The 13122-nt window shown below is 47.8% G+C and overlaps 1 protein-coding gene across 1 annotated transcript in view; it reads right to left on the bottom strand.

Moving 5' to 3' along the window:
• LOC120052860 (otogelin-like) overlaps positions 1–13122 on the bottom strand; it is a 131449-nt gene that overhangs the window by 83622 nt on the left and 34705 nt on the right. Inside the window, exon 13 of the mRNA XM_039000050.1 lies at positions 1255–1432. Coding sequence (XP_038855978.1) covers positions 1255–1432 — 178 coding nt within the window. The remainder of the gene's footprint in view (positions 1–1254; positions 1433–13122) is intronic.

Raw genomic sequence — 13122 nt, 5'->3', positions numbered from 1 at the left:
ACATTTCAAACATTCCATTAAACCCTCAGACATGGCTGTGAAGTTACAGTACATTTCAAACATTACATTAAACCCTCAGACATGGCTGTGAAGTTACAGTACATTTCAAACATTCCATTAAACCCTCAGACATGGCTGTGAAGTTACAGTACATTTCAAACATTCCATTAAACCCTCAGACATGGCTGTGAAGTTACAGTACATTTCAAACATTCCATTAAACCCTCAGACATGGCTGTGAAGTTACAGTACATTTCAAACATTCCATTAAACCCTCAGACATGGCTGTGAAGTTACAGTACATTTCAAACATTCTATTAAACCCTCAGACATGGCTGTGAAGTTACAGTACATTTCAAACATTCCATTAAACCCTCAGACATGGCTGTGAAGTTACAGTACATTTCAAACATTCCATTAAACCCTCAGACATGGCTGTGAAGTTACAGTACATTTCAAACATTCTATTAAACCCTGAGACATGGCTGTGAAGTTACAGTACATTTCAAACATTACATTAAACCCTCAGACATGGCTGTGAAGTTACAGTACATTTCAAACATTACATTAAACCCTCAGACATGGCTGTGAAGTTACAGTACATTTCAAACATTACATTAAACCCTCAGACATGGCTGTGAAGTTACAGTACATTTCAAACATTCTATTAAACCCTGAGACATGGCTGTGAAGTTACAGTACATTTCAAACATTACATTAAACCCTCAGACATGGCTGTGAAGTTACAGTACATTTCAAACATTCTATTAAACCCTCAGACATGGCGGGCCACATTCATCCATTTCACTTGAGTGTTCACCTGTTAACAGTGAAGGAGGCAATTAGAGGTAACATTTCATCAGGCAGAGACTGGTCAGGCTGGTCAGCCACGATTTACATTACAGAGAGGAGAGGTAGATAAGAAAGAGAGAAAGGAGAGAGAGGGGAGAGGCGAGTAGAGCTGAGCGGAGAGGGAGAGCTGTTCCGCCATCTCCCTCCCTGCACCTCCCTCTCCCTGCCCTAGCCAGCTCCTGAAACGGGAGTATCCTTTCCCAGAGTGCCACAGCTGGGCCGTGCCAGCCAGAGAGAGCAACAGAGAGCCACCCGGAGGGCTGGAGGTCAAGGGTCAGACAGACACACTTACAGGGAGAGAGACGGAGAGAGAGAGGACAAGGAAGAAGTATGGGATTGGAGTATCTGAAAACGTTACAAGCCATCAAATCCATGCTTCTTCTTCAATCCAGACACACTTACAGGAAGTCGTCCTGGATGTTTCCGTTGAAGGTTCCACAGAGCCCCACCGTGTCGTCCTTCCACAGCTCATCCACCTGCAGGTAGAGACGGAACTCCCTCCAGCTGTACTGCAGATGCAGACCCAGAGCAGTACGCACCTGCAAGAACATGGACGACAGCTCCTGGATGTGGAACACCTCTGGGGGAAGAACAGGGTTGTGATTAAGGGGGGGGAGCAGTCTAAAGTGCAAAGTCTCTACTGGTCTCAAAAAGTCTCTGCTGGTCTAGAGAAGTCTATACTGGTCTAAAGAAGTCTCTACTGGTCTAGAGAAGTCTCTACTGGACTAGAGAAGTCTCTACTGGTCTAGAGAAGGTGTCTACTGGTCTAGAGAAGTTGTCTAATAGTCTAGAGAAGTTGTCTAATAGTCTAGAGAAGTCTGTAACGGTCTAGAGAAGTCTGTAACGGTCTAGAGAAGTCTGTAACGGTCTAGAGAAGTCTGTAACGGTCTAGAGAAGTCTCTACTGGTCTAGAGAAGTCTCTACTGGTCTAGAGAAGTATGTAATGGTCTAGAGAAGTATGTAATGATCTAGAGAAGTCTCTGCTCGTCTAGAGAAGTCTCTGCTCGTCTAGAGAAGTCTCTGCTCGTCTAGAGAAGTCTCTGCTCGTCTGGAGAAGTCTCTGCTCGTCTGGAGAAGTCTCTGCTCGTCTGGAGAAGTCTCTGCTCGTCTAGAGAAGTCTCTACTGGTCTAGAGAAGTGTCTAATGGTCTAGAGAAGTCTGTAATGGTCTAGAGAAGTCTGTAATGGTCTAGAGAAGTCTCTACTGGTCTAGAGAAGTCTCTACTGGTCTAGAGAAGTCTCTACTGGTCTCGAGGCTCTGATTAAAACATAGAGTAGACTATAAACACATGAAATATAAGTATGATTTATGCTTGTATGTTTTCGCTTTATTTATCCAGTTTGATTGTAATAATGGTACGTGTTTTGACTGTAAACACTTAATAAATGTACACATGGATGGATACATCAGACTAAATGAGGTCATGTGATTCCTGAACCGTTCCACATACTTCTACACAAAGCACACATAAAACAGTTTACTGCTGTTACCATAGAAACCATGGGAATGAAAACGCTAACAACCACGAAAACAAAAACACACAAGAAATCAATTTTGTAACAACACAGTGGCCCTGAGTGCAGTCTGTTTACTGATAAGAGTCCTGTCTAGAGACAGCAACTGTCATTCAATACACTTCAATACAGCTCACTCAGACCCTGTCCGCAGTTCTGAAAGAACATAGATCTGGACAGACAATGTCGAGGCATGATATTGATATGAGGTTGAAAAGAAGATACAGCACACTGGTGATCTTGATGCTCCATGAGACAGAGAGAGAGAAACAGAAAGAGAGAGAGAAAGAGAGAGAGAGAGAGAAAGAGAGAGAAAGAGAGAGAGAAAGAGAAAGAGAAAGAGAGAAAGAGAGAAAGAGAGAGAGAGAAAGAGAGAAAGAGAGAAAGAGAGAAAGAGAGAGAGAGAGAGAGAAAGAGAGAGAGAAAGAGAGAGAGAAAGAGAGAGAAACAGAAAGCGTTTTACAGAATAGACACCCTTCCCCAACAGTAGGGTCCAGGTGTACCAGATGCATATTGGTGGCTATAGCTCCATGTATTATCCTCCATTGGAGGTCAGCAGTCCTCTTATCAATCGGCAGTTTGTATAATGATCGCCAACAGCCTTTTGGGGAAGCACCTGGACCAAGCACACCCGCCCACCTCGTCAATTTTACCCCTTCCAGGGAAGAGGCATGGGACACCTTTACACATATTCTGTACATGGCCTTCTTTCCCACCTCCTTGAACTCCCCCACCTCCGGGGTATGGAAGGAAAGCAGCATCCCCACGTCCTCCTCGAATGCCCCCACCGCAGCACTAACAATCAGTGCAGGGAACACATAATCCAGACCCTCCTTCCACCGATCAGAACTGGAAGTGTCAGTCACATAATGCAGATGAAGCACTGGCAAGGAGTCACAGACCTCAGCTACGACCTTCCTCAGTAGGCGAGATGATCGGATCCCCGCTCTTTCTCCCAGCTCCTCCAACGATCTGCTCCTGCTCTGCATCAGATGACCCAGCTTGGTGCACCCGACACCTAACAGGCATGAACGCAGGCTGGCTGAACCCAGAGCACGGGACTGGATGGCAGTGTTATAAAAAAGAGGCTCTTCAAAAAGCCACATCCCTGGTAGCGTGCCGGCCTTACGGGACTTAACAAGAACCCTCCAAGCCTGCATAACAGACTCCTAAAATGGAGTCAGGCCAGTCAACTCACCCCCCTCCAGCTTTAAGAGGAAAAGGTGCTTTTCTAAGCCCAAACAGCCCGCTCTCCTCATCAGTGTGTAGGCTGTGTCGACCCAGCTAGAACCGTCACTGTACAACAGTCTCTGGGCTGCTTGAAGCCAGAAAGCCATGATCCTAGAGGAAATGTCTACCAGACCTTGCCCCCCCTCGTGCAGTGGCAGGTACAGGGCTGCAGCTTTGATCCAGTGTTGTCCAGACCAGAAGAAATTGACAAGGGTCCTCTGAAGCTCTTGTATCAGGTGGCTGCAAAATCATTAGTCTGTGCCACAGGGTAGAGGCAGCAAGATTATTAATTACCAGTACCCTTCCCCTATAAGACAACTGGGGTAGCACCCATTTCCATCTTGACAGTCTGGCACACACTTTCTCCACTACACCCTCCCAGTACACACTTTCTCCACTACACCCTCCCAGTACACCCTTTCTCCACTACACCCTCCCAGTACACCCTTTCTCCACTACACCCTCCCAGTACACCCTTTCCCCAGTACACCCTTTCTCCACTACACCCTCCCAGTACACCCTTTCTCCACTACACCCTCCCAGTACACCCTTTCTCCACTACACCCTCCCAGTACACACTTTCTCCACTACACTCTCCCAGTACACCCTTTCTCCACTACACCCTCCCAGTACACCCTTTCTCCACTACACCCTCCCAGTTATTTTTCTGAAAGACATCAGAGCCTAGAAAAACACCCAAAGTCTTCATCCCATCTCTGCCCCGTCTGAAGCCCCCCTGGTAACCGTGGAGCGAACCCCGTCTGAAGCCCCCCTGGTAACCGTGGAGCGGACCCGGTCTGAAGCCCCCCTGGTAACCGTGGAGCGGACCCGGTCTGAAGCCCCCCTGGTAACCGTGGAGCGGACCCCGTCTGAAGCCCCCCTGGTAACCGTGGAGCGGACCCGGTCTGAAGCCCCCCTGGTAACCGTGGAGCGGACCCCGTCTGAAGCCCCCCTGGTAACCGTGGAGCGGACCCCGTCTGAAGCCCCCCTGGTAACCGTGGAGCGGACCCCGTCTGAAGCCCCCCTGGTAACCGTGGAGCGGACCCGGTCTGAAGCCCCCCTGGTAACCGTGGAGCGGACCCCGTCTGAAGCCCCCCTGGTAACCGTGGAGCGGACCCGGTCTGAAGCCCCCCTGGTAACCGTGGAGCGGACCCGGTCTGAAGCCCCCCTGGTAACCGTGGAGCGGACCCGGTCTGAAGCCCCCCTGGTAACCGTGGAGCGGACCCCGTCTGAAGCCCCCCTGGTAACCGTGGAGCGGACCCGGTCTGAAGCCCCCCTGGTAACCGTGGAGCGGACCCGGTCTGAAGCCCCCCTGGTAACCGTGGAGCGGACCCCGTCTGAAGCCCCCCTGGTAACCGTGGAGCGGACCCCGTCTGAAGCCCCCCTGGTAACCGTGGAGCGGACCCCGTCTGTAGCCCCCCTGGTAACCGTGGAGCGGACCCCGTCTGAAGCCCCCCTGGTAACCGTGGAGCGGACCCCGTCTGAAGCCCCCCTGGTAACCGTGGAGCGGACCCCGTCTGAAGCCCCCCTGGTAACCGTGGAGCGGACCCCGTCTGAAGCCCCCCTGGTAACCGTGGAGCGGACCCCGTCTGAAGCCCCCCTGGTAACCGTGGAGCGGACCCCGTCTGAAGCCCCCCTGGTAACCGTGGAGCGGACCCCGTCTGAAGCCCCCCTGGTAACCGTGGCGCGGACCCCGTCTGAAGCCCCCCTGGTAACCGTGGAGCGGACCCGGTCTGAAGCCCCCCTGGTAACCGTGGAGCGGACCCGGTCTGAAGCCCCCCTGGTAACCGTGGAGCGGACCCCGTCTGAAGCCCCCCTGGTAACCGTGGAGCGGACCCGGTCTGAAGCCCCCCTGGTAACCGTGGAGCGGACCCCGTCTGAAGCCCCCCTGGTAACCGTGGAGCGGACCCCGTCTGAAGCCCCCCTGGTAACCGTGGAGCGGACCCGGTCTGAAGCCCCCCTGGTAACCGTGGAGCGGACCCCGTCTGAAGCCCCCCTGGTAACCGTGGAGCGGACCCCGTCTGAAGCCCCCCTGGTAACCGTGGAGCGGACCCGGTCTGAAGCCCCCCTGGTAACCGTGGAGCGGACCCCGTCTGAAGCCCCCCTGGTAACCGTGGAGCGGACCCGGTCTGAAGCCCCCCTGGTAACCGTGGAGCGGACCCCGTCTGAAGCCCCCCTGGTAACCGTGGAGCGGACCCCGTCTGAAGCCCCCCTGGTAACCGTGGAGCGGACCCGGTCTGAAGCCCCCCTGGTAACCGTGGAGCGGACCCGGTCTGAAGCCCCCCTGGTAACCGTGGAGCGGACCCGGTCTGAAGCCCCCCTGGTAACCGTGGAGCGGACCCCGTCTGAAGCCCCCCTGGTAACCGTGGAGCGGACCCGGTCTGAAGCCCCCCTGGTAACCGTGGAGCGGACCCCGTCTGAAGCCCCCCTGGTAACCGTGGAGCGGACCCCGTCTGAAGCCCCCCTGGTAACCGTGGAGCGGACCCCGTCTGAAGGCCCCCTGGTAACCGTGGAGCGGACCCGGTCTGAAGCCCCCCTGGTAACCGTGGAGCGGACCCCGTCTGAAGCCCCCCTGGTAACCGTGGAGCGGACCCCGTCTGAAGCCCCCCTGGTAACCGTGGAGCGGACCCCGTCTGAAGCCCCCCTGGTAACCGTGGAGCGGACCCCGTCTGAAGCCCCCCTGGTAACCGTGGAGCGGACCCCGTCTGAAGCCCCCCTGGTAACCGTGGAGCAGACCCCGTCTGAAGCTGACCTGCCCACAGCGCTTCACTCTTTCCCCAATTGACTCTAGCTGAGGCCTCCTCATACACCTTTAAAGTGTTTGAGAGAACCTTAACATCCTCAGCCCCTGTAATAAAAACTGTCACGTCATCTGCATACGCAGACAGTGCTATCGTGGGTCCCTTCATTACACCTGGCACAGAGAAACCAGTAAGCTTCGCTCTTAAAAAACAAAGCATTGGTTCAATCGCCAGACTATATAACTGCCCCGAATTTGGCATCCCTGCCTGATGCCCCTTTGGACAGGGATGGGGCAACTCAAACCACCCCCCACCTTCACCATACACGAGGCCCCAGCATACAGTAAATTCATCCAAGACAAAAAAAACATCCCCAAACCCAAAGGCTTTCATCGTTTTAAACAAGTACTGGTGGTCCACGCGGTCAAAAGCCTTCTCCTGATCCAAAGAAAGTAAACCCACATTTACATCAGACAGTTTACAAATGTCTAAAACATCTGTTATCAGAAACAAGTTGTCAACGATAGAGCGATCAGGTACACAGTAGGACTGGTCCTTGTGGACCAACAGTCCCAGATACTCTTTCAACCTGTTTGAGAGACATTTAGAAACTATTTTGTATTCTGCGCACAGCAAAGCAACAGGTCTCCAATTTTTTATGAGAGCCAAATCCCCCTTTTTTGGCAACAGTGAAAGCACCGCACGTTGACAGGATACAGGAAGAGAACCCTCATGAAAAGATTCACACACCACTTCATAAAAATCCTCCCCAATAGACCCCCAAAAGTGCTTATAAAACTCAGATGGTAAACCATCAATGCCAGGGGCTCGGCCTGCTGGGAGCTGCATAACTGCTGTGGACAGCTCTTGCAGTGTAATGTCAGAGTCCAATGCGACTCTCTGTTCAGTTCCCAATTGAGGAAGACCGTGTAACAACTGTTCAGTACACAGAGAGTCACAATCCTCCGCCTTATACAGGGCAGAGTAGAAATCCACGGCATGTTGACGCATTTCACTGTCATCCGTGGTCACCTTCCCATCAGGGAGACGAAGGCAGACCATCTGTTTACGTTGTAATGTCGACTGTCCAAGGTTATTAAATAAAAGCACTAGGAGCATCCATGCTCTCATGTAGAAACGACCTCAGTTCATGTCTCTTGTCCTGTAAGTTCATGACTAGTCCAGGGTCGTTCTGAGTGAGCAGCTTCAATTCAATTGATTTGATGTCCTGTTCAAGGGCCTTGATAGTCTCTTTAACTTCAATTTGAGACAGAGCAGTATACTGTTGACAAAATAATCGTATTTGGGCCTTCCCAACATCCCACCATTGTCTCAAGGACTCAAAATTCCCTTTTGTGAACCTCCATTTTCCCCAAAACAACAAAAACATTTCACAAAACTTGACATCATGTAACAATTTAACATTAAAATACCAGTAAGGTGATGACCTTCGTGGACACGTGAATATCAACAGTAACAATATGGTGATCAGAGAAACCCACAGGAGTAATATCACACCTTCCAACCCTGCTACAGTAGTGATCAGATACATACAACCTGTCTAACCTTCCAACCCTGCTACAGTAGTGATCAGATACATACAACCTGTCTAACCTTCCAACCCTACTACAGTAGTGATCAGATACATACTACCTGTCTAACCTTCCAACCCTACTACAGTAGTGATCAGATACATACAACCTGTCTAACCTTCCAACCCTACTACAGTAGTGATCAGATACCTACAACCTGTCTAACCTTCCAACCCTACTACAGTAGTGATCAGATACCTACAACCTGTCTAACCTTCCAACCCTACTACAGTAGTGATCAGATACATACAACCTGTCTCACCTTCCAACCCTACTACAGTAGTGATCAGATACATACAACCTGTCTAACCTTCCAACCCTACTACAGTAGTGATCAGATACATATAACCTGTCTCACCTTCCAACCCTACTACAGTAGTGATCAGATACATACAACCTGTCTCACCTTCCAACCCTACTACAGTAGTGATCAGATACATACAACCTGTCTAACCTTCCAACCCTACTACAGTAGTGATCAGATACATACAACCTGTCTAACCTTCCAACCCTACTACAGTAGTGATCAGATACATACAACCTGTCTAACCTTCCAACCCTGCTACAGTAGTGATCAGATACATACTACCTGTCTAACCTTCCAACCCTACTACAGTAGTGATCAGATACAACCTGTCTAACCTTCCAACCCTACTACAGTAGTGATCAGATACATACAACCTGTCTAACCTTCCAACCCTACTACAGTAGAGATCAGATACATACAACCTGTCTAACCTTCCAACCCTACTACAGATCAGATACATACAACCTGTCTAACCTTCCAACCCTACTACAGATCAGATACATACAACCTGTCTAACCTTCCAACCCTGCTACAGTAGAGATCAGATACATACAACCTGTCTAACCTTCCAACCCTGCTACAGTAGTGATCAGATACATACTACCTGTCTAACCTTCCAACCCTACTACAGTAGTGATCAGATACATACTACCTGTCTAACCTTCCAACCCTACTACAGTAGTGATCAGATACATATAACCTGTCTCACCTTCCAACCCTACTACAGTAGTGATCAGATACATACAACCTGTCTAACCTTCCAACCCTACTACAGTAGAGATCAGATACATACAACCTGTCTAACCTTCCAACCCTACTACAGTAGTGATCAGATACATACAACCTGTCTCACCTTCCAACCCTACTACAGTAGTGATCAGATACATACAACCTGTCTAACCTTCCAACCCTACTACAGTAGTGATCCGATACATACAACCTGTCTAACCTTCCAACCCTACTACAGTAGTCATCAGTTACATACAACCTGTCTAACCTTCCAACCCTACTACAGTAGTGATCAGATACAACCTGTCTCACCTTCCAACCCTACTACAGTAGAGATCAGATACATACAACCTGTCTAACCTTCCAACCCTACTACAGATCAGATACATACAACCTGTCTAACCTTCCAACCCTACTACAGTAGTGATCAGATACATACAACCTGTCTAACCTTCCAACCCTACTACAGTAGTGATCAGATACATATAACCTGTCTCACCTTCCAACCCTACTACAGTAGAGATCAGATACATACAACCTGTCTAACCTTGCTGCACTGACACCACCTTCATTAACTTTTAGCCATGTGTACTGCCTAACTTTTGCATTCCTTACTCTCCACACATCAGAAAGCTCAAACTCAGTTAATAGACCAGACAGGCAGGTAGCTGACCGCAGGTGAGGTTCTTCAGCGGTGCTATCAACAGTAAAATCCACTGTACAGTTCCAGTCCCCCCCCTAAAACCACACACCCCTCTTGGTCACACTGTCTTCAGGTTTCCTTTATTTGATCAAACACAACAAGACGCTCTGTACCCTCATTAGGAACCTAAACAATAAAATAAAAATTTAAAACAAACATAACATCCACCTTGACCAATAAAACCCGACCCTTTACAATTTCTGTTGTCCACTACTATCCCATGTCCACTACTACTATTATTATTGCTGTTGGTCCCACCATTTATTTATATATAAATATATTGACAATCTCTGTTGTAGATACCACAGTCACCCCTAAACCTGAGGAAAACAAGATGGCCACCCCAGCACTGAAATTAGTACCATGACTGAGTATATGCTGCCCCTCCCACCACATACCCCAGTCAACCTCATTTTCCTCATCACTATGTGTCTCCTGAAGGAAAACTACATTAAGCCTTTTCTGTTTTATTACTTCTAATACCCAAGCCCTCTTATTCCTGTCCCTTCCCCCATTAATATTGAGAGAGCCCACCCTTAGTACCTCCATGTAGAAAAGAGAAAGGAAAAGCAGAAGATACCACAGAGAAACCAAAGAGAAAAAAGACACCCTATGAAGCATGATCATCATCATTATTTAATTTTTATCTTATTAACCTGACCACGTTTCCCACCACCTTTTGCTTGTGGCTGCTTCTTCTCAAGAAAACCGCTTCTTCCCACTCAACTGGTCTAACCCCACCCCTCCTGTGCCCCAGTACTCGTACTGGGCATCTCCTCACCAGTCTGAGGAACTGGCTCTTCAGAGCCGTCCTTACCTTCTACAACAATATCTTTCTGCTGCATAACATTTCCCTCTAATACAAGTTGCAAACTGGTGCCCTCAACACGGATAACTTGTTCCTCAGCAACAGGTGCTTGTGGCTGCTCAACCACTGTCGGCCCACCTCTGTAAATATGACAAAAACAAACTTGTCATTAAGCCTTACAATTTACAATATTAAAACAATTATCAAATTGATGTTTAAAAAATAAGTAACAGCCGGAAGATTATCAAGAGGGTCCAATTCCCCATTTCAGGCCCAGGCGTTACGAGGACCACCTGCGCCCCTCCCTCTGCCTTCTCCCTTTTCGGGCAAGCATGTCGCTTATGGCCAACATCCCCACACTCAAAACACCGTTGACTACCCGTACTAGCATAAGCCATATACAGTCTATTGTCATACTTGACTTTAAAAGATAACTCTAAAGTCTGCTCCGGTGAGTCCAAAAACAAACACCTGTCGCCGAAACGACATAACCTGTTTCAACGCCGGGTGTTTGCAACCCAACGGAACAACCTTAATTGAGCTTGCAAACTTCCCAAAGCGCAATAACTCGCGCTCCAATAGCTCATTGGGAATAAACAGCAGTACATTTGAAATCGTTAGCCTTGTTGACGGAGAAAAAAGCGGCGTAACTTGAATAAACATTCCTTTAAGAAGTACGCGGTGCTCAACCATACGACCAACAAGACGCTCTTCTTTAAGAAAGACCACCACCGCTTTATTCATCCGTGACGCATAAGCAACATTCTCATATCCTACCTTCTCTCCTACGGCGACCAGAAACTCCTCCACCGTGACAGCAGCTTCAGTAACACACCTACAGCCGTGCCGAAGTGACAGGGACGGCATCCCCATTCGGGCTGCTATCCCCGCAAAAATCAGGGTAATTTCGATACGAAAAAAACAAAATACTTAATTCTACCACACAAAAAAAATTATAATAATCTTAATCATGCACAGAAGAAAACAAAGAATGCCACCAAGAAAGAGAAAACCGAAAGAAAGTTCTGAATATCTAACTCTACAAAACACACGATCATACAATTCCCAGCATGCACCAAACACTCCCAGCATTCAGAAAGTTAGAGAGAAACAGAAAGAGAGAGATAGAGAGATGGAGAGAGAGAGAGATTAAGAGAGAGATAAAGAGAGAGAGATGGAGAGAGAGAGAGAAAAATTACAAATCCTTGAATTAGCAGTCAAAGACTATCAGAATCCTGTGGATACCCCAATTACAGAAGAAGAATTATTGGAAAAACTATGCAATCTCCAACCCAAAAAGGCCTGTGGTGCTGATGGTATTTTAAATTAAATGATCAAATATACAGACCACAAATTCAAATTGGCTATACTCAAACTCTTCAACATTATCCTCACTGCAGGTATTTTCCCCAATATTTGGAACCAGGGATTGATCACAACAATCTATAAAAATGGAGACAAAATTAGACCCAAATAATTACAGAGGAATTTGCGTTAACAGCAACTTGGGGGAAATTCTCTGCAGTATTATAAATAGCAGACTACATCATTTCCTTGACGAACACAACGTCCTGAGCAGAAGCCAGATTGGATTTCTAAAAAATTATCGTACAACAGACCACATTTACACCCTCCACACTCTAATTGATAAACAAGTTAACCAAAACAAAGGCAAAATTGAAATTCCAATTAGAATCTGGCTAAAAAAAATTCAATCAGTTATAGAACCAATTGCTCTATATGGCAGTGAAGTATGGGGTCCACTCTCTAATAATGAATTTACTAAATGGGACAAACATCCAATTGAAATATTGCATGCAGAGTTTTGCAAGACTGTATTGCAAGTACAAAGAAAAACTCCAAATAACACATGTAGGGCAGAATTGGGCCAATACCCCCTCCTCATTCGAATAGAAAAAAGAGCCATCAAATTTTACAACCATCTAAAAACAAGTGACCCTAAAACATTCCATCACACAGCTCTACAATGTCAAGAGATGAAACCAGAGAAGAATCCCCTCAGCCAGCTGGTTCTGAGGCTTAGTTCACCAACCCAAACCAACCCCATAGAGCCTCGGGACAGCCCTCAGAAAATCTGGCCCAACCAAATCATCACAAAACAAAAATAAAAATATATCACCTATTGGAAAGACACCACAAAAAATCAAAGTAAACTTCAATGCTATTTGGCTCTAAACAGACAGTACATGGTGGCAGACTATCTGACCACTGTGACTGATAGAAAACTGAGGAAAACATTGACTAGGTACAGACTCAGTGAGCACAGTCTGGCTATAGAGACCGGTCGTCACAGACAAACCTGGCTACCCAGAGAGGACAGGCTGTGCTCACTCTGCTCCAGGGGAGAGGTAGAGACAGAGCTGCATTTCCTATTACACTGTGACAAATACTCAGACCTAAGAGCATATTTCTTTCCCAAAATTATAATTCAATACAAAGAATTTGAAACTATAAAAGATGAAGAAAAAATCAAATATTTATTGGGTGAAAAGCCAAAATGTGCAGTTTTGGCAGCCAAATATGTGTCCTCCTGCCACAGCCTGAGGGACAGCCAGAGAAAAGTGCAAAGTAATGTTTTGTTTTGTCTTTCATACCAGGTCATATGTCTTCTCAGTCAGGTTGACA

Source organism: Salvelinus namaycush, chromosome 1 (genome assembly GCF_016432855.1).
Source record: "Salvelinus namaycush isolate Seneca chromosome 1, SaNama_1.0, whole genome shotgun sequence".
NCBI lineage: Eukaryota > Metazoa > Chordata > Actinopteri > Salmoniformes > Salmonidae > Salvelinus > Salvelinus namaycush.
Note: the sequence above shows the minus strand (reverse complement) of the source record. Positions and strands in the feature narration are given on the sequence as shown.